The 23,661-nt window shown below is 45.4% G+C and overlaps 1 protein-coding gene across 3 annotated transcripts in view; it reads left to right on the top strand.

The window, feature by feature from the left end:
* suox (sulfite oxidase) overlaps positions 1-23,661 on the top strand; it is a 147,008-nt gene that overhangs the window by 116,837 nt on the left and 6,510 nt on the right. For all 3 annotated transcript variants that reach the window (XM_079530828.1, XM_079530827.1, XM_079530829.1), the window contains exons 3-5: positions 9,840-10,038; positions 14,328-14,594; positions 17,674-18,013. In XM_079530828.1, coding sequence (XP_079386954.1) covers positions 9,840-10,038; positions 14,328-14,594; positions 17,674-18,013 — 806 coding nt within the window. The remainder of the gene's footprint in view (positions 1-9,839; positions 10,039-14,327; positions 14,595-17,673; positions 18,014-23,661) is intronic.

Below are 23,661 nucleotides of genomic sequence, written 5' to 3'. Positions count from 1 at the left end.
TATTACTGAAGTTGATATTAAAGGTGGCCTTACACTAGCCTATTTTTTTCAATCTGAAATCTGATAGCACCACACACTACAGGATAATCTGATAGCACCACACACTACAGGATAATCTGATAGCACCACACACTACAGGATAATCTGATAGCACCACACACTACAGGATAATCTGATAGCACCACACACTACAGGATAATCTGATAGCACCACACACTACAGGATAATCTGATAGCACCACACACTACAGGATAATCTGATAGCACCACACACTACAGGATAATCTGATAGCACCACACACTACAATTTACAATTTACAATTTAGGCATTTAGCAGACGCTCTTAATCCAGAGCGATTTACATTAAGCAAGAACAAAAAGCATGGGAATACATCACATATATAAACAGCATTTATCAAGAAACATGCGTAAACTAAGAACGTAACTAGAACATATCTATATATAATGACACTATACATATAAGCTATACATATATATTATACTATGCTGTACTGTTATTGTGCTGTCTACATGACATGCTATAAGTCTGTTTCAAATGCTATCTAAGTCTAAAAAAGTGCTGTCTAAGGGGGTAGGGTAAGTGCTATGGGTCATGGTGGAGTCTGAAAAGGTGGGTTTTCAAACTACGGCGGAAGATTGGGAGTGATGCTGCAGTTCTGACTGCAACGGGAAGTGCGTTCCACAGTTTTGGGGCCAGAAGGGAGAAGAGTTTGGGACGTGTGGAGCGTTGTCCCGGCGTTTTTAGTGAGGGTACTTCCAGCTTCCCTGCGTTGGCTGATCTGAGTGCTCGGGAGGGTTTGTAGGGTTCAATCATGCTTGCAAGATATGGGGGAGCCATACCTTTGGTTGCTTTAAATGCCAGCATCAGAGTTTTGTATTCTGTGCGGGCAGCGACCGGGAGCCAGTGCAGGGAGTGGAGCAGGGGGGAGACATGTGAGAATTTTGGCTGGTTGAAGACCAAGCGAGCTGCGGCATTTTGGATCAGTTGGAGAGGCTTAAGTGCACATGCCGGTAAGCCAGTGAGGAGGGAGTTACAATAGTCAAGTTTTGACAAGACTGTTGTCTGGATTAGGAGCTGGGCTGATTCCTCCACTACAGGATAATCTGATAGCACCACACACTACAGGATAATCTGATAGCACCACACACTACAGGATAATCTGATAGCACCACACACTACAGGATAATCGGAGCGGGGCAGAGCAAATATCATTCTTGATGTTGATCGGGCCGATCGCGCTTTGAGCGGTCGGGCACCCCCCGAGCGTCAAAAATGCCCGATTATCGGCTAGTGTAGTAAGGCCACCTTTAATGCCTTAATGTCATATTCAACCATAGGTGTTGCCACGGAAACGGTCGGTGGCGTGATGTCAAGCCACGACATCACGTCACCCTATAAAGTATGGCTCACAGAGACAGACAACGTGTGTGCCAAGTCAGAAGCAGTAGAAAGAAGATCAATAATATAATATATATATATAATAATAATGATATAGCTGTCTTGGTAGTATAGCCTAGGCCCTTTTAGGGGATATTTCTCATGTTATCTTAAAATATATATAATGGAGGAAAAGAGAGAATGAGAGTTGTTTATAGAAAGACAACTATTAGGGGACTAACTATTAGGGCATTTGAACACTGATGCCTGTCAGTCACAATGTGGGACAGACAGGGTCTCAATGTGAACACTGATGCCTGTCAGTCACAATGTGGGACAGACAGGGTCTCAATGTGAACACTGATGCCTGTCAGTCACAATGTGGGACAGACAGGGTCTCAATGTGAACACTGATGCCTGTCAGTCACAATGTGGGACAGGGTCTCAATGTGAACACTGATGCCTGTCAGTCACACTGTGGGACAGGGTCTCAATGTGAACACTGATGCCTGTCAGTCACACTGTGGGACAGGGTCTCAATGTGAACACTGATGCCTGTCAGTCACAATGTGGGACAGGGTCTCAATGTGAACACTGATGCCTGTCAGTCACAATGTGGGACAGGGTCTCAATGTGAACACTGATGCCTGTCAGTCACAATGTGGGACAGACAGGGTCTCAATGTGAACACTGATGCCTGTCAGTCACAATGTGGGACAGGGTCTCAATGTGAACACTGATGCCTGTCAGTCACAATGTGGGACAGACAGGGTCTCAATGTGAACACTGATGCCTGTCAGTCACAATGTGGGACAGACAGGGTCTCAATGTGAACACTGATGCCTGTCAGTCACAATGTGGGACAGGGTCTCAATGTGAACACTGATGCCTGTCAGTCACAATGTGGGACAGACAGGGTCTCAATGTGAACACTGATGCCTGTCAGTCACAATGTGGGACAGGGTCTCAATGTGAACACTGATGCCTGTCAGTCACAATGTGGGACAGACAGGGTCTCAATGTGAACACTGATGCCTGTCAGTCACAATGTGGGACGGACAGGGTCTCAATGTGAACACTGATGCCTGTCAGTCACAATGTGGGACAGACAGGGTCTCAATGTGAACACTGATGCCTGTCAGTCACAATGTGGGACGGACAGGGTCTCAATGTGAACACTGATGCCTGTCAGTCACAATGTGGGACAGACAGGGTCTCAATGTGAACACTGATGCCTGTCAGTCACCATGTGGGACAGGGTCTCAATGTGAACACTGATGCCTGTCAGTCACAATGTGGGACAGAGAGGGTCTCAATGTGAACACTGATGCCTGTCAGTCACAATGTGGGACGGACAGGGTCTCAATGTGAACACTGATGCCTGTCAGTCACCATGTGGGACAGGGTCTCAATGTGAACACTGATGCCTGTCAGTCACAATGTGGGACAGACAGGGTCTCAATGTGAACACTGATGCCTGTCAGTCACAATGTGGGACAGAGAGGGTCTCAATGTGAACACTGATGCCTGTCAGTCACAATGTGGGACAGAGAGGGTCTCAATGTGAACACTGATGCCTGTCAGTCACAATGTGGGACAGGGTCTCAATGTGAACACTGATGCCTGTCAGTCACAATGTGGGACAGGGTCTCAATTTGAACACTGATGCCTGTCAGTCACAATGTGGGACGGACAGGGTCTCAATGTGAACCCTGATGTCTGTCAGTCACAATGTGGGACAGACAGGGTCTCAATGTGAACACTGATGCCTGTCAGTCACAATGTGGGACGGACAGGGTCTCAATGTGAACCCTGATGTCTGTCAGTCACAATGTGGGACAGACAGGGTCTCAATGTGAACACTGATGCCTGTCAGTCACAATGTGGGACAGACAGGGTCTCAATGTGAACACTGATGCCTGTCAGTCACAATGTGGGACAGACAGGGTCTCAATGTGAACACTGATGCCTGTCAGTCACAATGTGGGACAGGGTCTCAATGTGAACACTGATGCCTGTCAGTCACAATGTGGGACAGGGTCTCAATTTGAACACTGATGCCTGTCAGTCACAATGTGGGACGGACAGGGTCTCAATGTGAACCCTGATGTCTGTCAGTCACAATGTGGGACAGACAGGGTCTCAATGTGAACACTGATGCCTGTCAGTCACAATGTGGGACGGACAGGGTCTCAATGTGAACCCTGATGTCTGTCAGTCACAATGTGGGACAGACAGGGTCTCAATGTGAACACTGATGCCTGTCAGTCACAATGTGGGACAGACAGGGTCTCAATGTGAACACTGATGCCTGTCAGTCACAATGTGGGACAGACAGGGTCTCAATGTGAACACTGATGCCTGTCAGTCACAATGTGAGACAGGGTCTCAATGTGAACACTGATGCCTGTCAGTCACAATGTGAGACAGGGTCTCAATGTGAACACTGATGCCTGTCAGTCACAATGTGGGACAGACAGGGTCTCAATGTGAACACTGATGCCTGTCAGTCACAATGTGGGACAGGGTCTCAATGTGAACACTGATGCCTGTCAGTCACAATGTGGGACAGGGTCTCAATGTGAACACTGATGCCTGTCAGTCACAATGTGAGACAGGGTCTCAATGTGAACACTGATGCCTGTCAGTCACAATGTGGGACAGACAGGGTCTCAATGTGAACACTGATGCCTGTCAGTCACAATGTGAGACAGGGTCTCAATGTGAACACTGATGCCTGTCAGTCACAATGTGGGACAGGGTCTCAATGTGAACACTGATGCCTGTCAGTCACAATGTGAGACAGGGTCTCAATGTGAACACTGATGCCTGTCAGTCACAATGTGGGACAGACAGGGTCTCAATTTGAACACTGATGCCTGTCAGTCACAATGTGGGACAGACAGGGTCTCAATGTGAACACTGATGCCTGTCAGTCACAATGTGGGACAGGGTCTCAATGTGAACACTGATGCCTGTCAGTCACAATGTGGGACAGGGTCTCAATGTGAACACTGATGCCTGTCAGTCACAATGTGGGACAGACAGGGTCTCAATGTGAACACTGATGCCTGTCAGTCACAATGTGGGACAGACAGGGTCTCAATTTGAACACTGATGCCTGTCAGTCACAATGTGGGACAGACAGGGTCTCAATTTGAACACTAATGTCTGTCAGTCACAATGTGGGACAGGGTCTCAATGTGAACACTGATGCCTGTCAGTCACAATGTGGGACAGACAGGGTCTCAATTTGAACACTGATGCCTGTCAGTCACAATGTGGGACAGACAGGGTCTCAATTTGAACACTGATGCCTGTCAGTCACAATGTGGGACAGACAGGGTCTCAATGTGAACACTGATGCCTGTCAGTCACAATGTGGGACAGACAGGGTCTCAATGTGAACACTGATGCCTGTCAGTCACAATGTGGGACAGGGTCTCAATTTGAACACTGATGCCTGTCAGTCACAATGTGGGACAGGGTCTCAATTTGAACACTGATGCCTGTCAGTCACAATGTGGGACAGACAGGGTCTCAATGTGAACACTGATGCCTGTCAGTCACAATGTGGGACAGACAGGGTCTCAATGTGAACACTGATGCCTGTCAGTCACAATGTGGGACAGACAGGGTCTCAATGTGAACACTGATGTCTGTCAGTCACAATGTGGGACAGGGTCTCAATTGAACACTGATGCCTGTCAGTCACAATGTGGGACAGGGTCTCAATTTGAACACTGATGCCTGTCAGTCACAATGTGGGACAGACAGGGTCTCAATGTGAACACTGATGCCTGTCAGTCACAATGTGGGACAGACAGGGTCTCAATGTGAACACTGATGTCTGTCAGTCACAATGTGGGACAGGGTCTCAATTGAACACTGATGCCTGTCAGTCACAATGTGGGACAGGGTCTCAATTTGAACACTGATGCCTGTCAGTCACAATGTGGGACAGACAGGGTCTCAATGTGAACACTGATGCCTGTCCGTCACAATGTGGGACAGACAGGGTCTCAGTAAATGTGGGACTGTCCCACACTAAGGGGGACATCTGGTCACCACAGTGTTGTCCTGTGATCCACACACAGTAACGTGCATTTCAGTCACGCGATGAATGACCTGCACAAAGGTCAAAGGTCAGAGTTGATACAAGGACATCCTCTAGTTGACTCAGTGTGTGAAACTCAGCCAGTCTCAGGTTAGCTATTGGTGAAGTTAATGATTCATCACAACAGGAGCAACAGGAACTTCTCCTTAATGATTTATCAGACCAGCTTCTGAATTACTGACGGTTATCGTCCCTTTTATTACTTTACTGTTTGGTCTCACTATGATGTAGTGAAAGGCATAATAATACTAATACTATGACGAAACAGGTTCGTCGACTACCTTTTCTTCACTGACAAAAAATAAATGGAAATAAAAACTGGACTAAAATGTTATGAGGGGACTAGTGGACAAGAGATCCAGTAAATGTTATGAGGACTAGTGGACAAGAGATCCAGTAAATGTTATGAGGGGACTAGTGGACAAGAGATCCAGTAAATGTTATGAGGACTAGTGGACAAGAGATCCAGTAAATGTTATGAGGACTAGTGGACAAGAGATCCAGTAAATGTTATGAGGGGACTAGTGGACAAGAGATCCAGTAAATGTTATGAGGACTAGTGGACAAGAGATCCAGTAAATGTTATGAGGACTAGTGGACAAGAGATCCAGTAAATGTTATGAGGGGACTAGTGGACAAGAGATCCAGTAAATGTTATGAGGGGACTAGTGGACAAGAGATCCAGTAAATGTTATGAGGGGACTAGTGGACAAGAGATCCAGTAAATGTTATGAGGGGACTAGTGGACAAGAGATCCAGTAAATGTTATGAGGGGACTAGTGGACAAGAGATCCAGTAAATGTTATGGGGACTAGTGGACAAGAGATCCAGTAAATGTTATGAGGGGACTAGTGGACAAGAGATCCAGTAAATGTTATGAGGGGACTAGTGGACAAGAGATCCAGTAAATGTTATGAGGACTAGTGGACAAGAGATCCAGTAAATGTTATGGGGACTAGTGGACAAGAGATCCAGTAAATGTTATGAGGGGACTAGTGGACAAGAGATCCAGTAAATGTTATGAGGGGACTAGTGGACAAGAGATCCAGTAAATGTTATGAGGGGACTAGTGGACAAGAGATCCAGTAAATGTTATGGGGACTAGTGGACAAGAGATCCAGTAAATGTTATGAGGGGACTAGTGGACAAGAGATCCAGTAAATGTTATGAGGGGACTAGTGGACAAGAGATCCAGTAAATGTTATGAGGACTAGTGGACAAGAGATCCAGTAAATGTTATGAGGGGACTAGTGGACAAGAGATCCAGTAAATGTTATGGGGACTAGTGGACAAGAGATCCAGTAAATGTTATGGGGACTAGTGGACAAGAGATCCAGTAAATGTTATGGGGACTAGTGGACAAGAGATCCAGTAAATGTTATGAGGGGACTAGTGGACAAGAGATCCAGTAAATGTTATGAGGACTAGTGGACAAGAGATCCAGTAAATGTTATGAGGGGACTAGTGGACAAGAGATCCAGTAAATGTTATGGGGACTAGTGGACAAGAGATCCAGTAAATGTTATGAGGGGACTAGTGGACAAGAGATCCAGTAAATGTTTTGGGGACTAGTGGACAAGAGATCCAGTAAATGTTATGAGGGGACTAGTGGACAAGAGATCCAGTAAATGTTATGGGGACTAGTGGACAAGAGATCCAGTAAATGTTATGAGGGGACTAGTGGACAAGAGATCCAGTAAATGTTATGGGGACTAGTGGACAAGAGATCCAGTAAATGTTATGAGGGGACTAGTGGACAAGAGATCCAGTAAATGTTTTGGGGACTAGTGGACAAGAGATCCAGTAAATGTTATGAGGGGACTAGTGGACAAGAGATCCAGTAAATGTTATGAGGGGACTAGTGGACAAGAGATCCAGTAAATGTTATGAGGACTAGTGGACAAGAGATCCAGTAAATGTTATGAGGGGACTAGTGGACAAGAGATCCAGTAAATGTTATGGGGACTAGTGGACAAGAGATCCAGTAAATGTTATGAGGGGACTAGTGGACAAGAGATCCAGTAAATGTTATGGGGACTAGTGGACAAGAGATCCAGTAAATGTTATGAGGACTAGTGGACAAGAGATCCAGTAAATGTTATGGGGACTAGTGGACAAGAGATCCAGTAAATGTTATGGGGACTAGTGGACAAGAGATCCAGTAAATGTTATGGGGACTAGTGGACAAGAGATCCAGTAAATGTTATGGGGACTAGTGGACAAGAGATCCAGTAAATGTTATGAGGACTAGTGGACAAGAGATCCAGTAAATGTTATGAGGGGACTAGTGGACAAGAGATCCAGTAAATGTTATGAGGGGACTAGTGGACAAGAGATCCAGTAAATGTTATGGGGACTAGTGGACAAGAGATCCAGTAAATGTTATGGGGACTAGTGGACAAGAGATCCAGTAAATGTTATGGGGACTAGTGGACAAGAGATCCAGTAAATGTTATGGGGACTAGTGGACAAGAGATCCAGTAAATGTTATGGGGACTAGTGGACAAGAGATCCAGTAAATGTTATGGGGACTAGTGGACAAGAGATCCAGTAAATGTTATGGGGACTAGTGGACAAGAGATCCAGTAAATGTTTTGGGGACTAGTAGACAAGAGATCCAGTAAATGTTATGGGGACTAGTGGACAAGAGATCCAGTAAATGTTATGGGGACTAGTGGACAAGAGATCCAGTAAATGTTATGAGGGGACTAGTGGACAAGAGATCCAGTAAATGTTATGAGGGGACTAGTGGACAAGAGATCCAGTAAATGTTATGAGGGGACTAGTGGACAAGAGATCCAGTAAATGTTAGGAGGACTAGTGGACAAGAGATCCAGTAAATGTTATGAGGACTAGTGGACAAGAGATCCAGTAAATGTTAGGAGGACTAGTGGACAAGAGATCCAGTAAATGTTATGGGGACTAGTGGACAAGAGATCCAGTCAATGTTATGAGGGGACTAGTGGACAAGAGATCCAGTAAATGTTATGAGGACTAGTGGACAAGAGATCCAGTAAATGTTAGGAGGACTAGTGGACAAGAGATCCAGTAAATGTTATGAGGACTAGTGGACAAGAGATCCAGTAAATGTTAGGAGGACTAGTGGACAAGAGATCCAGTAAATGTTATGGGGACTAGTGGACAAGAGATCCAGTCAATGTTATGAGGGGACTAGTGGACAAGAGATCCAGTAAATGTTATGAGGACTAGTGAACAAGAGATCCAGTAAATGTTAGGAGGACTAGTGGACAAGAGATCCAGTAAATGTTATGGGGACTAGTCGACAAGAGATCCAGTATAAGTCATTTTACACTTGCTGAAAATAGCAGATCTACAAGCACACTGTGAGCTTTGTGGAAAACGGGCCTTTGAGAACCAAAGGAAATTCAACAAACCCAGATTCGGCTCAAACAAGTGACTACATTTATTTTGTTCCTATAATAATGAATAATGAATTGCATTTTTATAGAGCTTTTCCAAATGCTCAAAGCGCTTTACAATGGTTCATTCATTCATACATTGGGAGGTGAAGGTTCATTCATTCATACATTGGGAGGTGAAGGTTCATTCATTCATACATTAGGAGGTGAAGGTTCATTCATTCATACATTGGGAGGTGAAGCGGTGAACAGTCGACAGCGTCCTCACTTCCCACATTCACACACCAGTGGTGGCGAGCTCACACCGACCGACTCACTGGAGGCAGTGTGGGGTTCAGTGTCTTGCTCAAGGACACTTCGACATGTAGACAGGAGGAGCTGGGATTCGAACCGCCGACCCAGGGATCGTTGGACGACCTGCTCTACCCCCTGAGCCACAGCCGCCCTATACCACTAAAATGTGTAACACCCTACCAACAGCCATTAAGACATGTGAATCCCGGCCTGGGCCGTGGCTCAGCGGTCCAAGCACCTTGGCTGGTGATCCGGTCTGGCGGTGTGCCGCGCGGGTTCGACTCCCGATCCCGACGGCCTTTGCTACATGTCACCCCCCCCCCATCTCTCTCCCCACTGTCGCCCTATCCCTCTATTAAAAAGTAAATACAAAAAATAAAGGCGAAAGCCACAAAGAAAAAAAAAACATGAAGAAGAACATGTGAATCCCTCCTCCTTCAAAACAGCAATTCCACACTGGCCCCCGTAAAGTCTGATCTCCCCCCCACACCCCTTCCCCCATAATTACTGTATCTTTCTTTATATGATGATTTCATGTTTTTATCTGTTCGTCTCTAAATGTTGTGATAAATTGAACATGGTGGACCGTGTTGTAAACCAGTGTAATTAATGCTTCATCAACACTAACAGTTTCTGTGTTGTGTCCCTAGACATCCCTTACGTCTGGCTCCCGGCGCCTGGGCTGCAGCAGACCTCCACTCCAGCAGGGGCAGCACTGAGCAGCACAACCACAGGTCAGGAGGTCAACAACAGTACCAGTGGAACCACAGCGCCACCTGGAGGCATGCCCTGGCAGGACTGCTGGCCGGGACGGGCGCTGTCCTGGCCTATGGGTTCTATTACAGCAAGGTTAGTACATGTTCTCCCCCCCGTGGGACCTAGGGTAGGTACCCTCGCATGTTCTCCCCCCATATAGGCCACGCCCATTTGCGTCAGGATAGATTTTCCGCCATTTTGAATTTTCTTCAAAACACACTTTTTGCTCTTCCACCTACAGCTTTTGTGCAAATCTCACAAAAACCACATGATCTCTGGACCTATCAGACTGTACACATGATCTCTGGACCTATCAGACTGTACACATGATCTCTGGACCTATCAGACTGTACACATGATCTCTGGACCTATCAGACTGTACACATGATCTCTGGACCTATCCATACATCCTATCCTATACATGATCTCTGGACCGATCCGATGGAAACGGTTCACATGATCTCTGGACCTATCAGACTGTACACATGATCTCTGGACCGATCCGATGGAAACGGTTCACATGATCTCTGGACCGATCCGATGGAAACACACATGATCTCTGGACCGATCCGATGGAAACGCCACAGCCAGAACTCTCATAGTCCGTATTGTTCGGCTGTAATCGGCGTCCAAAGTTAGTGGGAGGGGCCTGCTTTACAAAGAAAATGACACAAACGGAATGACACCAACGGAATGTCCAATCCACCCCAAATTTCATTCACATGTCGTGGGTGGTTTAATCAACGGAGAGCCCACAGCAATTACATTTTCAGCCATAGGGGGCGCCGCAAATGCGGAAATTTCAAACGTTTGTTGCAAAAACATGCTTTTGGGGAGATAAAGTGCACGCTCCGGCGAAAACAGCTAATCTACAAGATCACAACATCACAGGTTGCAAAAGTCATGGGTTTTATCAAGTCATGGGTTTTATCAAGTCATGGGTTTTATCAAGACATGGGTTTTATCAAGACATGGGTTTTATCAAGCCGGGTTTTATCAAGCCAGAGCTCAGAGCTCAAGCCAGAGCTCAGAATTGTGCACATTTTGGACGCAAATGCACCTACAACTTCATCTGTGAGACTCACAAAATACATTTGGGAGTATCTGTGCGACTGGCCATAGTTTCTGTGCTGCATGTCCAACTGGGGGCCCTTCATTCTTTTCAAACGGGGGTCTGTGGGCTAATAAGTGTAAATGTTGTGGTCCTTGCCATGAACATATTTCCCTACCATGCATCTGTACGAATACTTTCATGTTATACTGCTGTTTTTATTCATTAAAAAAACACGAATATATTATACAAGTTAAAATCAACGTTATTAAAGATATTTATGGGGGGGGGGGGCAATATCTCACAACGGGTAAGGACTAGTAATAATAATTCATGTGAGCACAGTTGATTTAATCTCAACCATTGTGTAATCAAACCATATTTGGTCATACAGTCAATCAATGTAACCATTGTGTGATCAAACCATATTTACAGTCAATAAATGTAATTTATCCTGATGTATAATGAAGGGTTGTTTGCATGGTAGCTCTGTTAGTGTATTGCCACAGGCCACTAGTGCCATCTAGTGGATATAGTGTACTACTGCAGGTGTTCATCTGGAAAGCAACAATAACGACATGAATTATAATGAATGCTGCAGCAGTAATCATTCCTCAATGTTCATTTAACTCAGAAAGTACAAATGTAACATTTGTAGATATGATTTGTTTTTACTATTGATATCTAAAGTGTCTCAAGACACTTTACAACCAACAAAGATCCACCCAGAGCAGCAATATTGCGACAATGGTAACGAAAAACTCCCCTTTAGGAAGAAACGTCAGGCAGAACCCGACTCTAGGGTGGGCGGCCATCTGCCTCGACCGTGTCGGGGGAGAGGGGGGGGGGGGGGGGGGGGGGGGTAGAGGGGAATAGGAAGAAAGAATAGAAGAGAGATAGACAGGGTGGGCTCCGTGGAGGGGCCTGGTCCACATCTGGTCCAGGTCGTGCTCTGTGAGGAGGCGTGGTCCACGGTCACACTTCTGATGGGCTCCATGAGGAGGCCTGGTCCACGGTCACACTTCTGATGGGCTCCATGAAGAGGCCTGGTCCACGGTCACACTTCTGATGGGCTCCATGAGGAGGCCTGGTCCACGGTCACACTTCTGATGGGCTCCATGAGGAGGCCTGGTCCACGGTCACACTTCTGATGGGCTCCATGAAGAGGCCTGGTCCACGGTCACACTTCTGATGGGCTCCATGAGGAGGCCTGGTCCACGGTCACACTTCTGATGGGCTCCATGAAGAGGCCTGGTCCACGGTCACACTTCTGATGGGCTCCATGAGGAGGCCTGGTCCACGGTCACACTTCTGATGGGCTGCATGAGGAGGCCTGGTCCACGGTCACACTTCTGATGGGCTGCATGAGGAGGCCTGGTCCACGGTCACACTTCTGATGGGCTCCATGAGGAGGCCTGGTCCACGGTCACACTTCTGATGGGCTCCATAAAGAGGCCTGGTCCACGGTCACACTTCTGATGGGCTCCATGAGGAGGCCTGGTCCACGGTCACACTTCTGATGGGCTCCATGAGGAGGCCTGGTCCACGGTCACACTTCTGATGGGCTCCATGAGGAGGCCTGGTTACCCGTTATCCGACCGCATTAATTAATAATTCCAATTTATGAATCCGCAACCACGGATTGCGGGTGGTTGCGGATTGCGAGATTTTTTCCAAGATATTGTGCATTTTAAAAGCTATAATAAGCCTATAGATGGATGCCATTAATTTATTTCCCGCATTATTTCACCCGCGGTTTATCCAATATTAATTTATAATGTATTTGAATGACCCAAATCCAAATCCACCCTAAACTGCGGTTAACCGTGGCAACCATCCGCAGGTCTCTAATACAAACAGTAATGAAGAATCTTAAGCAAGCTATAAGAACCTAATGTATGTATGTCCATGTATGTAATGTAATTATGTACAGTAGAGATCTGTACAGTGAAGCTAAGAGTATACACATTATAGAGTGCTACGTCTACATAAAATGCTACATTATAAATCTTTTTTTTTAATGATATTTATTTTATTTGGAAAAAGCAGTACAGTATAGACAGCATTTCTATTTATACATAGGACACAAGTGCAATTCCCAAGATTTTGTTTTCGCCCCTCTACCCTCCCTCCCCCCTCATCCCTCTCCAAGTGGCTCCATCTCCAATGTCTCTGTATAATCCTTGCTTTCTTCAGATGGACTACATATGGCATCAAGTCAACACTTAACAGGGGCAACAGGGCAACATCACTTCAGAGTGTACATTAACAGGGGCAACAGGGCAACATCACTTCAGAGTGTACATTAACAGGGGCAACAGGGCAACATCACTTCAGAGTGTACATTAACAGGGGCAACAGGGCAACATCACTTCAGAGTGTACATTAACAGGGGCAACAGGGCAACATCACTTCAGAGTGTACATTTCAGAAGGAGAAAAAGAAGAGAGTGGGCAGAAAAAGAAAAAGACAAAAACAAACGACCAAGAAACGAAAGTATTTACACTATTGCTGAGGGTTAGGGTTAGGGTTAACCCTAACCCTATTGCTGAGGAACAAAAACAAAACAGCTTTGGACTTCGACCATGAGAGGAGGAAGGGTGTCTTAAACATTTTCTACCAAGATCATAAAGCAGGCAATTAGGACCAGTGAGATCACACAAAGTCTGCTCTCAGAGGGGCAATGTGTACTATCCAGTTTCCATTTTGAAAATATCCAGGACTATTCCGTGCCAATGGTCCATTGTGGGTGTGATTGGGGTTAGCCATCTTCTTGTTATTGACTTTTTGCTGGCTGCCAAGAGCACCTGCAGTAGCTTTGTGTATCTCGTCTGGTTCAGACATTCAATGTGGCCCAGGTCTATCTATCTATCTATCTATCTATCTATCTATCTATCTATCTATCTATCTATCTATCTATCTATCTATGTCTATCTATCTATGTCTATCTATCTATGTCTCTATCTATCTATGTTACATCTCTATCAATATATTTATTTCATCATCATGTTATATTTACATGTTACATCTCTTCTCCCAAAATAGCCGATCTACAGCCTATAGTGAGCTATTTTCTGAGAATAGGTTTAATGTACATATAAACATCTTCTTCATATATATATATATATATATATATATATATTCATGCTCGGTTTTAGAATTATTATGGTAATTATCAGAACATGGAGGCATATTTCCAGTAAAACTGGTGGTATTAGGGCTTGTTTGTTCGTGCTGGTTAGTGGTGGGCCGGTCTGGGCCAAATGTCAGGGTCCATTTTTTGACCCAGTCCAGCCCTGAGCTGATGGTTTGTTGTCGTATTGTTTTGCAGACAGAGCGGGCAGCCACCAGCGTCGGGGACCCCCGGGGGCCCCTCCCCGTCTACACCCAGGACGAGGTGACCAAGCACCGCTCGGTGCAGGACGGGGGGGTGTGGGTCACCTACAAGGGCGGCGTCTATGACATCACGGAGTTCGTGGCTATGCACCCGGGCGGCGACAAGATCCTGCTGGCGGCGGGCGGAGCCATCGAACCCTTCTGGTCGCTGTACGCCGTGCACAACCAGGAGCATGTTCTGGAGATCCTGGAGGAATACAAGGTGAGTCTTCACTACCAGGAGCATGTTCTGGAGATACTAGAGGAATACAAGGTGAGTCTCCACTACCAAGAGCATGTTCTGGAGATCCTGGAGGAATACAAGGTGAGTCTTCACTACCAGGAGCATGTTCTGGAGATACTAGAGGAATACAAGGTGAGCTTCACTACCAGGAGCATGTTCTGGAGATACTAGAGGAATACAAGGTGAGCTTCACTACCAGGAGCATGTTCTGGAGATACTAGAGGAATACAAGGTGAGTCTTCACTACCATGTTCTGGAGATACTAGAGGAATACAAGGTGAGTCTTCACTACCATGTTCTGGAGATATATTAACACATTTAGAGACAGCAGTATGTCTATTCACTAACACATTTAGAGACAGCAGTATGTCTATTCACTAACACATCTAGAGACAGCAGTATGTCTATTCACTAACACATTTAGAGACAGCAGTATGTCTATTCACTAACACATCTAGAGACAGCAGTATGTCTATTCACTAACACATTTAGAGCCAGCAGTATGTCTATTCACTAACACATTTAGAGACAGCAGTATGTCTATTCACTAACACATTTAGAGACAGCACCTATTCACTAACACATTTATAGACCGCAGTATGTCTATTCACTAACACATCTAGAGACAGCAGTATGTCTATTCACTAACACATTTAGAGACAGCAGTATGTCTATTCACTAACACATTTAGAGCCAGCAGTATGTCTATTCACTAACACATTTAGAGACAGCAGTATGTCTATTCACTAACACATTTAGAGACAGCAGTATGTCTATTCACTAACACATTTAGAGACAGCAGTATGTCTATTCACTAACACATTTAGAGCCAGCAGTATGTCTATTCACTAACATATAGAGACAGCAGTATGTCTATTCACTAACACATTTAGAGACAGCAGTATGTCTATTCACTAACACATTTAGAGCCAGCAGTATGTCTATTCACTAACATATAGAGACAGCAGTATGTCTATTCACTAACACATTTAGAGACAGCAGTATGTCTATTCACTAACACATTTATAGACCGCAGTATGTCTATTCACTAACACATTTATAGACAGCAGTATGTCTATTCACTAACACATTTAGAGACCGCAGTATGTCTATTCACTAACACATTTAGAGCCAGCAGTATGTCTATTCACTAACACATTTAGAGACAGCAGTATGTCTATTCACTAACACATTTAGAGACAGCAGTATGTCTATTCACTAACACATTTAGAGCCAGCAGTATGTCTATTCACTAACACATTTAGAGACAGCAGTATGTCTATTCACTAACACATTTAGAGCCAGCAGTATGTCTATTCACTAACACATCTAGAGACAGCAGTATGTCTATTCACTAACACATTTAGAGCCAGCAGTATGTCTATTCACTAACACATTTAGAGACAGCAGTATGTCTATTCACTAACACATTTAGAGACCGCAGTATGTCTATTCACTAACACATTTAGAGCCAGCAGTATGTCTATTCACTAACACATTTAGAGACAGCAGTATGTCTATTCACTAACACATTTAGAGCCAGCAGTATGTCTATTCACTAACACATTTAGAGCCAGCAGTATGTCTATTCACTAACACAATTAGAGCCAGCAGTATGTCTATTCACTAACACATTTAGAGCCAGCAGTATGTCTATTCACTAACACATTTAGAGACAGCAGTATGTCTATTCACTAACACATTTAGAGACAGCAGTATGTCTATTCACTAACACATTTAGAGCCAGCAGTATGTCTATTCACTAACACATTTAGAGACAGCAGTATGTCTATTCACTAACACATTTAGAGACAGCAGTATGTCTATTCACTAACACATTTAGAGACCGCAGTATGTCTATTCACTAACACATTTAGAGCCAGCAGTATGTCTATTCACTAACACATTTAGAGCCAGCAGTATGTCTATTCACTAACACATTTAGAGACAGCAGTATGTCTATTCACTAACACATTTAGAGACCGCAGTATGTCTATATAAACCTCAATATACCGTATATCAGATCTGTATTCTATTTATTTTCATAATGGGGAAACTTTAGTGTTGTCATAAATCATAATTTACCTTGCAAACGTCACCTCTGTAATGTAATCGGTTCATGGATCTATCAGACACTGTTATGAACTCTTTAGAGTATCTGACACTTACAGTACAGTACAGTAGACCTAAACTGTGCATTCTGTGTTCATGTCAAGGTACGTATGTGTAATGTCCATATATTTGCCAGAGTATTGTTTACTTATTTCTATACATATTATTCATATATTTTCCCTTAGAACGCCTGCACTATCCACATGTTTCACACAGATTTAATGTATTTGCTGAATACAAACCCTTCCGTGCACTCGGATCAGCCAATGCAGGGAAGCTGGAAGTACCTTCACTCAAAGCGCCGGGACAACGCTCCACACGTCCCAAACTCTTCTCCCTTCTGGCTCCAAAACTATGGAATGCACTTCCAATCACAATCAGAACTGCAGCCTCACTCCCAATCTTCCGCCGTAGTCTGAAAACCCACCTCTTCAGACTCCACCATGGCCCGTAGCACTTGCCCTAGCCCCTTAGATAGCACTTTATGTAGACTTAGATAGTATTTTAAACAGACTTATAGCTTGTTACGTAGACCGCACTAGAATTGCATTTTATGTAGTCATAGCACTTTATAGTACACATGTATAATATATAATATAGTATAGTATGTATAGTTTACATAGATACTCCACTGTTACGTTCTTAGCTTGCGCATGATTCATGATAACTACTTTTTATATATGTGATGTATTGCCGTGCTTTTTAGTTATTTGCTTAATGTAAATCGGTCTGGATTAAGAGCGTCTGCTAAATGCCTAAATTGTAATTTATAGTTACTGTATCGATTTACAATCATTGAATCGTATCGTCCATGTATCGTTTCGTCAACCATGTATCCTGATACGTATCGTATCGCTTTTAAAATGTATCGTTACAGCCCTATTTACACATTTAAAATGTATCGTTACAGCCCTATTTACACATTTGAATGTGGTTTTAATCCCAGGTGGGTGAGCTGAGTGCCGAGGACCAGAGGCGTCAGCAGAAGCAGCAGGCGTCGACCTCTGACCCCTACTCGGGTGACCCCGAGCGCCACCCGGCCCTGAGGGTCAACAGCCTGAAGCCCTTCAACGCGGAGCCTCCGCCCGAGCTGCTGACCGACAGCTACGTCACGCCCACCGCCCTGTTCTTCAAGAGGAACCACCTGCCCGTGCCCGCCGTGGACCCCCACTCCTACCGGCTGCGGGTGGAGGGGCTCCCCGGGGGAGGGGTCCTTAGTCTGTCCCTGGACGAGCTGAAGAGCCGCTTCCCCAAACACACCATCACAGCCACGCTGCAGTGTGCAGGTAATAAACACACCATCACAGGTAATAAACACACCATCACAGCCACGCTGCAGTGTGCAGGTAATAAACACACCATCACAGCCACGCTACAGTGTGCAGGTAATAAACACACCACCACAGCCACACTGCAGTGTGCAGGTAATAAACACACCATCACAGCCACGCTGCAGTGTGCAGGTAATAAACACACCATCACAGCCACGCTGCAGTGTGCAGGTAATAAACACACCATCACAGGTAATAAACACACCATCACAGCCACGCTGCAGTGTGCAGGTAATAAACACACCATCACAGCCACGCTGCAGTGTGCAGGTAATAAACACACCATCACAGCCACGCTACAGTGTGCAGGTAATAAACACACCATCACAGCCACGCTACAGTGTGCAGGTAATAAACACACCACCACAGCCACACTGCAGTGTGCAGGTAATAAACACACCATCACAGCCACGCTGCAGTGTGCAGGTAATAAACACACCATCACAGCCACGCTGCAGTGTGCAGGTAATAAACACACCACCACAGCCACGCTGCAGTGTGCAGGTAATAAACACACCATCACAGCCACGCTGCAGTGTGTAGGTAATAAACACACCATTACAGCCACGCTACAGTGTGCAGGTAATAAACACACCACCACAGCCACACTGCAGTGTGCAGGTAATAAACACACCATCACAGCCACGCTACAGTGTGCAGGTAATAAACACACCATTACAGCCACGCTACAGTGTGCAGGTAATAAACACACCACCACAGCCACACTGCAGTGTGCAGGTAATAAACACACCATCACAGCCACGCTACAGTGTGCAGGTAATAAACACACCATCACAGCCACGCTACAGTGTGCAGGTAATAAACACACCATTACAGCCACGCTACAGTGTGCAGGTAATAAACACACCACCACAGCCACACTGCAGTGTGCAGGTAATAAACACACCATCACAGCCACGCTACAGTGTGCAGGTAATAAACACACCATCACAGCCACGCTACAGTGTGCAGGTAATAAACACACCATCACAGCCACGCTACAGTGTGCAGGTAATAAACACACCATCACAGCCACGCTGCAGTGTGCAGGTAATAAACACACCATCACAGCCACACTGCAGTGTGCAGGTAATAAACACACCACCACAGCCACGCTACAGTGTGCAGGTAATAAACACACCATTACAGCCACGCTACAGTGTGCAGGTACTAGATCTTAATGTTTAAGACAAACCCCTGAGCGCACTCAGATCAGCCAACGCAGGGAAGCTGGAAGTACCTTCACTAAAAGCGCCGGGACAACGCTCCACACGTCCCAAACTCTTCTCCCTTCTGGCTCCAAAACTATGGAATGAACTTCCCATTACAGTCAGAACTACAGACTCACTCCCAATCTAAACTATGGAATGAACTTCCCATTGCAGTCAGAACTACAGACTCACTCCCAATCTAAGCTATGGAATGAACTTCCCATTACAGTCAGAACTACAGACTCACTCCCAATCTAAGCTATGGAATGAACTTCCCATTACAGTCAGAACTACAGACTCACTCCCAATCTAAACTATGGAATGAACTTCCCATTACAGTCAGAACTACAGACTCACTCCCAATCTAAGCTATGGAATGAACTTCCCATTACAGTCAGAACTACAGACTCACTCCCAATCTAAACTATGGAATGAACTTCCCATTACAGTCAGAACTACAGACTCACTCCTAACCTAAACTATGGAATGAACTTCCCATTACAGTCAGAACTACAGACTCCATCATGGCCCGTAGCACTTGCCCTAGCCCCTTAGATAGCACTTTATGTAGACTTAGATAGCATTTTATACAGACTTATAGCATGTTACGTAGACAGCACTATAATTGCATTTTATGTAGTCATAGCACTTTATAGTATAGTACCGGTATGTATAGTTTATATATATATAGTTTCATTATATAGATATTACACTGTTACGTTCTTAGTTTACGCATGTTTCATGATACTTGTTATATATGTGATGTATTGCCATGCTTTTTGTTCTTGCTTAATGTAAATCGCTCTGGATTAAGAGCGTCTGATAAATGCCTAAATTGTAAATTGTATCCACCCTGTACTCTCCAGGTAACCTGGTGAAGCATCTAAATGGTCTTAATCTTTAACCCTGTACTCTCCAGGTAACCTGGTGAAGCATCTAAATGGTCTTAATGTTTAACCCCGTACTCTCCAGGTAACCTGGTGAAGCAGGTGAAGCATCTAAATGGTGTCATAGCTGGCTCATGCTATGGCAACGATTGGGAGACAGGAGACAGCGCAACAGTATAAGAAACTGTATTTATTCACAAGTAGGCCTATACATACAACTTGGAGTACAACATAACCAGGCAACGGATCCTATGAGGTGTGGAGTCAGCAATCAGTGGTGTGGTGGTGATGGATGTGTGGCACATGGTGTGGTGTGTGTGGATGGAAAGAATAAGGTAAACATGGTTCTATAAGGGCATGGAGGCCAGCAGGCAGTGGAGGCACAGACAGCAGGTCTGCCTCTTCTGGATCTCCCTGTGGAAATGGCAGGGGGATGGCTTTTATAGAGGCACCGGGCCCAGGTGCTCTCCAATGAGCAATCCAGATGGAATGGAATGCCCCACCCAGGCTCACCTACAGGGAGACAATTAGGCAGGTACTCCCTAACCACTTCACAGTCTGTGTATCTATATGTGTGGGTCATCACACCCCCCCCCTTAAAGTCGTGGTCCCCCTAGGACCCACGGCTCCCCACTTAACATGGAATTAATTAACTACAAGTTAATCAAACATATAAACAAAACATAATCAATGAAGTGCACTTTATATCAATTAAAGGTACATAATGTTAACATTAGCTTTTACCATGGTTTTCCTACATTTTAAAATACTTTTAACCCTAGAGTGCAATAACACTCAGCACCCTGGCCCTGCAACACCCTGGACTCTCCTCCCCCCTCAATGGCTGGATCTGGTGTTTTAGCTATAGCAATACGGCCACCAGGGAGCAGGACAGGCCAGGGGTCACAACCCCAGGTGCACTAAAAAAAACAGAGGACATCAAGTATTAGAGAACCATCATACAGAAGCACCCAGACAAATCTCGACACCAAATAGTTTGTCCTCTACTCAGTCACTGCCATTGACTGAGCAGAAGGACACATGGTGACTGACTGACGACCATAGCAAGGCCTTAACAGGTTTACATGACACAACTGACTTGCTTTGCGTAGATTAGGAGTGGAAATTATGTAGCCGACTTTAGACACACGCTCGACAACAGGGTATGGCCCCATGAGCCTCGCTTGGAAAGGCAAAAGAGCCAACACGTGTTCGCCGGGTCTGAACTCCCGACGTTCAGCCCGTCGACCAAATGAATGCTTCATTTTCACTTTAGAATTTACAATGACATCTTTGGTAGGCTCAGGAGAACCCGCCCGATTTAACAGTACTGGTGATGACACATTTCCCCACACGCTTCCCCCAGCATGCATGTTACCCAGGAGAACATCAACCCCAGCCACAGGTAACGCCGTGCGCAACGCCACTTCCACCTCGCCCTGAACCAGACCACACTCAAGATCTAGCTTGTGTATAGGAGAAGGGATTGTGGACATGCCCATACCACGGCTCAACATGACACGCCCTGTAGCCGACTGTGAAGAGAATGGTAGGACCGAGTCAAGAACATACGTGCCCTGCGCCGCCGTGTCTCTCAGAATTGTCACAGGCACTTTCTCCTGTGAGCCCACAAGAGAGATAAACCCCCTTTCCACAAACGGTCGATACGCCTCATCTACACCGCCGAGACTACTCCCGCTCTCATGTAAATTACTTACCGACCTCACATATGACACCGGCGCACAAGCCGCAGCTGACTTCACCTCTGTTGTTTCTCTTTGTTTCCATGCGTAACAGTATGGTTTAATGTGACCTCTCTTGCCACAATAGTGACATGTTTTGTCACCGTCACGAGCAGCCCAACTTTTCCCGTCCTCCGTGTTAACATTTCCCTTGAAAGGTGCGCCGCGACCACCGTCCCCATGGCTGGATTCAATGTTCCCCCGGTGCGTAATTTGGGCACCCCGTGGTTCCCAGTCTCGGTGCGTCAACACGTACTGATCAGCCAAAGCGGCAGCTTCTGCTACAGTTTTAACCTGCTGTTCCGTGAGATAAGTTGCTATCTGACTCGGAATTGCATTTTTAAACTGCTCTAGCAGCAACAAATCACACAACCCCTCGCATGTGTCCCCCCCTGCAGTCATACGCCAGCGGTTAAAGTTAATCACAGATCCCCGCGAGAATTCCAAATATGACTGTTCGTCACCTTTTCTGTTATTCCTAAAGCGCTGACGATAACTTTCAGGTATCATCTCATACGCCTTAAGGATAGCAGACTTAACAGTTGCATAGCTTAAACAATCAGTTACTGATAACGCTGAATAAGCCTCCTGCGCCCTCCCCGTAAGAACACACTGCAGCATCACAGTCCGGTCTGCATCAGGCCAACCTCTCGAGTCTGCCAGTCTTTCAAACAGTGAAAAAAAAGTTTCAGGCTCCCTCTCATTGAATTTTGGCATCAACCTCAAATTACCCACCAAATCAAACTGCCTGTTTTCTGAATTAGAGGCTCTCCCTCCACTGTCCAAAAACGTCTGATCCATTTTCCCCTCTTTAACAAGCTCCAACTTCTCCCTCTGCAAGTCAACTCTCATTCTCTCAGTTTCAAGTCTCCCTTTTTCTTGCTCAGCTTTAGCTCTCTCCGTCTCCATTTGGATAAGCATAAGCTCCTTTTGCTGTTCAAATGAAAAACCCGGATTTGCCTTTAAACTTTGAATAGGCAGTAGCCCATGAGCAGCCGCACCACCTCCCTCTTTTTCCTCAGGCTCCGACGGCAAAACATCTGCGTCTTCTAAATTGGCCATTAATATTAACTTTAGCGTATGCAATTTGCGTCTCCTGTCCCCAATGTCAATGTGATAGTGATCAGCGATTTCGAATAACTGTTCCTTTGTACAGTCATTTAACAACTCAACTGACGGCGACGCCACAAATTCACCAATTTCAGCCATCATGTACAACGTTTGGATAAATAGACACAGATTAAATAACACAGCGATGTAACTTTACACAGAGTAACCCCAAACAAAAGGAGCGTCCCCTATCTGCCTAACCAAATCTTATCTACCTCAACCCTAGCTCTTCATGGGGTTCGGCAGGGGTACTGATGCACTGGTTATACGATGGGGACAAACGCAACTAATTAAAAATTGCGCCGTCAGCCACGTACTGTGCTCCCGAGACAACTGCTACTACTGCGTTCCCCCAACACTAAGAAAAATAACAAACCCACGAAAGTTTAAAGAAACTACGTGGCTAAGCCTCACATGGGACAATGCAGTAGCTCCTATATTTGTTTGAGTACTCAGTAACTTACCCTCGATGTGTCACAAAACGTATCCGATTTATCCAAATAACTCCATGCTCAACGTGAAACCAAACAACGGAAACAAAATAAATAACAGCGGCCACGGAGAGTCAAACAAAAGACCGCACCCGCCTGCACCAACAATTTGAAATCCGTGTCACAAAAGACAAAAAAGGGAATCCCGAGCCAGGCTTCCCA

This window comes from Electrona antarctica, assembly GCF_951216825.1.
Source record: "Electrona antarctica genome assembly, contig: scaffold_205, whole genome shotgun sequence".
Lineage (NCBI taxonomy): Eukaryota > Metazoa > Chordata > Actinopteri > Myctophiformes > Myctophidae > Electrona > Electrona antarctica.
The sequence above is the reverse complement of the archived record's forward strand: the minus strand, read 5'-3'. Positions and strand labels throughout refer to the sequence as shown.